General features: G+C 29.6%; 1 protein-coding gene across 1 annotated transcript in view; it reads left to right on the forward strand.

The window, feature by feature from the left end:
* LOC108769743 (sodium-independent sulfate anion transporter) overlaps positions 1 to 817 on the forward strand; it is a 6,879-nt gene extending 6,062 nt beyond the window's left edge. The window contains exons 9-11 of the mRNA XM_018520904.1: positions 40 to 201; positions 302 to 458; positions 587 to 817. Coding sequence (XP_018376406.1) covers positions 40 to 201; positions 302 to 458; positions 587 to 768 — 501 coding nt within the window. The 3' untranslated portion in view covers positions 769 to 817. The remainder of the gene's footprint in view (positions 1 to 39; positions 202 to 301; positions 459 to 586) is intronic.
* Positions 818 to 4,245: the final 3,428 nt, after the last annotated feature.

Below are 4,245 nucleotides of genomic sequence, written 5' to 3' on the forward strand. Positions count from 1 at the left end.
TATTAAAATTATATATATATATATATATATTCTTTTTAGACTCGTCTAGGAAATAGATATATGATGCTAAAACCCGAAAACTGTCTCTATTATCCCGCAGTAGCTTCCTTCAGCGAGAAAGTCATGAGTTTAGCTGGAAACGACGTTCCGTTGATCATGAATTGCAAAATATTCAATAGTCTCGATTACACTTCAATCAAGGTATCGGATAACATTCGCCAAATAAAATCGATGAATGATTTATTTTTATTGATCCGTAAATGATACTGCTATTCAAACTGTATGTGAATTTCTACGACAGGGTATCGAAACGTTATCGAAAAGATTGAATAGCGAGAGAAATCAATTCTGGCTATTGCATCTTAATTCCGATGTCGTGAAAAGTTTTAACATTCTCGCTGACAACAAATACATTCGTTTGATCGAAAAAGAAGAGAGCATCGCAGATGTTCTTTACAGTATGTATTATTTATTATTGTACTTATATACGAAATGTGTTGTTTAATATTGAGATAATTAAGAGCTATAGTGGTAATTATCACAAAATTATAATTGGAATGTAATCTAATGATAAATGTTTTTTCAGACGATGCTTTATCTAGTAAAAATTCTGAAGATCGGATCAATATTACTGTGAAAAAAGCGACGGAAATGAAAAATCTGAATCACGGAGATCTTTTGTATTCGAATTCACGACAAAATGATTCCGAATCCAATGTCGAAGAATTAGCCTTAATGTCACCATCCGAACGTAAAATACAACAATAATCAAACAACTCTGTCTTTAATATATAGCCTGTTGATTCTGTAATTTTAAAAAAGCTGCTTTTTTCAAAAATTGTAGAAAGAAAACTAAATTTTTTTTTTTCGGAAAGAAGTAAACATGGCAAATCTTACTAACACACAAATTTTTCCAACGAATTTTTCTATCTTTGGGAAAGGAACCAAGAAAATTAGTGGAAAAATGGGGAAAAAACGGTTTTTACCAAAATTTTAAAATTATAGTTTTTAGTATCGATTCTAAATATAAAATGCAACTGGACGTTGCATTCCGTAAATCGCATGATATGCATGATTTGTCACTTTAGATTTGTTTAACGTTTGATAAACGACAAGGATAAAATAATACATTATGTGCAATATATATGCTTTACGGAACCAAGGAAGAATTTGGACCGAAATTAAATTTTCAAAACAAGGCGTTTAGATTCCATACGCTGTCTGTAATGTAAAGATAAAAATTTCTTAAAACGGATTTTATCGAATATACGCATACAACGACTTCGTTCGCCTTTTCGCAACAGACTCGAGTAGAATATGCATTTAAAGTAAAATGATTTCTCTCTCTATCAAAGAAACATAGCATGTGCTAATGTTATGTTCATTAATTAAAAGTTGCTGTTTGCAGCGCAAACTAAACGCTTTACTAACGGCTCACTGTGAGATTCGAAGTAAGATGAGCGTATATTAACGCCGAAACCATCAAATTGACTTCCGACCTACTAGAAAATTCACTATTATTATTTCACATTACATTATGAAGCACAAGGATATAATCATAACCGTCACGAATCTTCTAGAAGGTCGGAGTAGCAAAAGCGAGCGTTGCACAGATCCGTCCGCCACATTCAATAGAAGTTTTTTGTGAGACACGAACGCGAATTCTTTCTGATACCAACACTCAGTTTTGCGCTGGAAGTTCTTCGCTCACGCTCTGATTAACTTTTTCAATCGTTGCATCGCTGTTGCTATCGCACGCATCGAGATAGGTCATAAGTCACAGGATGGTCTAACATATAATTGAGCCGCGGTGGTAGATCGCGAACGGCCGTGCACTTTGTACATTAATTGGTAAGCTCAAATACACGAAGATAGAAAATAAGTCTGTCTTTCTTCATCCAATTCTCTTCCCCGTAATCTCCTTGCAGTCCATATCAAGCATTGCCGATTGCACAATGAATTTAACATTGTCATGCTATTTTATTATTTATTTTTTCAAAATATAGATTTTTTTTAAGATATTCTTAAAAATATTTTTAAAATGTCTGGAAAATATTTTTAGGACATGCAAAAGATGTTTTCACGATATCTCAAAGACATTTTTTAGATATCTAAAAGACGTCTTTTATAGAACTATAAGTGCACTTATAGTTGAAATCTGTTAGATTTCTACAAGATATCTTCAAAGTATCTTTAAGTATCAGTGTTGCCAGAACTAAAAAATATTTTGTACCAATTAAACGATAAAAATAAAGTAGATTGAAAAAAAAGTGTATCAACAATTCATATTATATACACATAATAAAAATATATAATTATTTCTCTCTCTTTTCTTTTTCTTCACAAAAATATTTGTTAACGATATGCGGAACCATTAAAATTTTTAATCAATCGTTTGATGAAATAATTCAGAATTTCTGCAACTGTAAAATAGAATCAAATAGTCGATAAAATAGGCAAAATATACATATGTGATAATATTTTCCTGTGATTGATTGCTTTAATTTGTATTAAGATTAAACATTGTTAAATTTTTTAAATATTTTGATATCAGAAATTGTACACCAGATGTTGAAACTATACCAAATTTGTTGTCTTTTCTGTAACAAATACTAAATGTAGTATCATTGTAATTAGAAATGTATCAAATCTGAATTATATCAAATCTGGCAAATATTGTGACTTTAAATTCTAAGACATCTCCATCAGATATCTGAAAGATATCTCAAACTATTGTATAAAATATTTTTCAAATCCCTAAAACCAGGGAATGGAAGTAATTCGTTACTTGTAACAAAGTTACGGTTACTTTTTTGGTAGCTTATTGGTAACTGCATTACTATAATCCTTTTTTGGGTAACAATAACGAATTTTATAGTTACTTTTATCGTTACTTCTCGTATTTTGAACCTAATATATTTACGACTTCGAAATTTTTGTTTATTTAATCTTGAGCCTTTATACAGTATTCAATATTTATAATTTGTTTTGATTTTTCAAGACCATTTTAATGTCTTAAGATATTACACGCTTCTATGGATTAGTTTATTAAATTTAAGATAACTTATTGTTTTTAAGAAGAGAAATTTTAATCTGAGCCTGATCTTTGTGTGTAATAATATGTTAGAATGAACTTGTATCTTCGAACTGCGCGCCAATTAAATTTTCTATCTTAAAACGCAATCTTAATTAAAAAACTGGAATAGTAATAAATTAAATTTACAAATAATTTAATGATATATCTACGTTGATGAGCATCTTAAAGTACTATGAAAAATTTATTGTGAAAAATATCAGCCAAATGACGTTTCAAAATTGAAAATTTAATTGGTGTGTATAGATTGTAGAATTGGATACGTATTGTATTCAGTCAAATATCAAGACTTGGTTCTCTCGTGATGATATGAGGGGGAAATTACACGCAATAAATTATTTGCTATGTAAAACTCCATTTTTTTAGTTTTTCTTTAAAAACATAATAATTTTGTAATCCTGGAAGCTGTCAAATATGTAGCAAATTGAGATATCTCTGCCATATATATAGAAGTATAAAATAATTCCTGAAATACACTGTTAGAAATTTCTTAATAAATTTTAATTAATATTCAGTCAAATATCAAGACTTGGTTCTCTCGTGATGATATGAGGGGGAAATTACATGCAATAAATTATTTGCTATGTAAAACTCCATTTTTTTAATTTTTCTTTAAAAACATAATAATTTTGTAATCCTGGAAGCTGTCAAATATGTAGCAAATTAAGATATCTCTGCCATATACAGTAGTGGACAAAATAAATCATACACCTTCAAAGAAATTGAAATTGTTTGTGTAACTATTTTTTTAACAAGCAAATAGATTATTGGATACAAGAAAATCAAAGCATTTGAAAGTATTTAAATAAAGGAAATGTGATATAATTAAAATTGTGCTCAATTCTTTTGTAAAAAACTTAGCTGTCAACTGACGCAGCGTCTCTGCAGCGAGTTTTGATAGCTGGGATATATACAAAAAAAAAGAACAGACAAGCTCCAAAACAGAGATGGCACGCAAAACAAAACTCGCGGCTTAAACGTGTAAAAAACAGATTAGTTTTGCTTCAGGGAACAAAATTCATACAGAGCTATATTCATATTTTGAATATAGGAACAAAACCAAAAGCAAATGCACATTTTGTTTCACGATCGATGCAAAACGAAAGTAAATGATTAAAGTTTTATGCCGAGAATCGAAAATATAAATATAG

Source organism: Trachymyrmex cornetzi, unplaced genomic scaffold (assembly GCF_001594075.2).
Source record: "Trachymyrmex cornetzi isolate Tcor2-1 unplaced genomic scaffold, Tcor1.1 scaffold94, whole genome shotgun sequence".
Classification (NCBI taxonomy): Eukaryota; Metazoa; Arthropoda; class Insecta; order Hymenoptera; family Formicidae; genus Trachymyrmex; species Trachymyrmex cornetzi.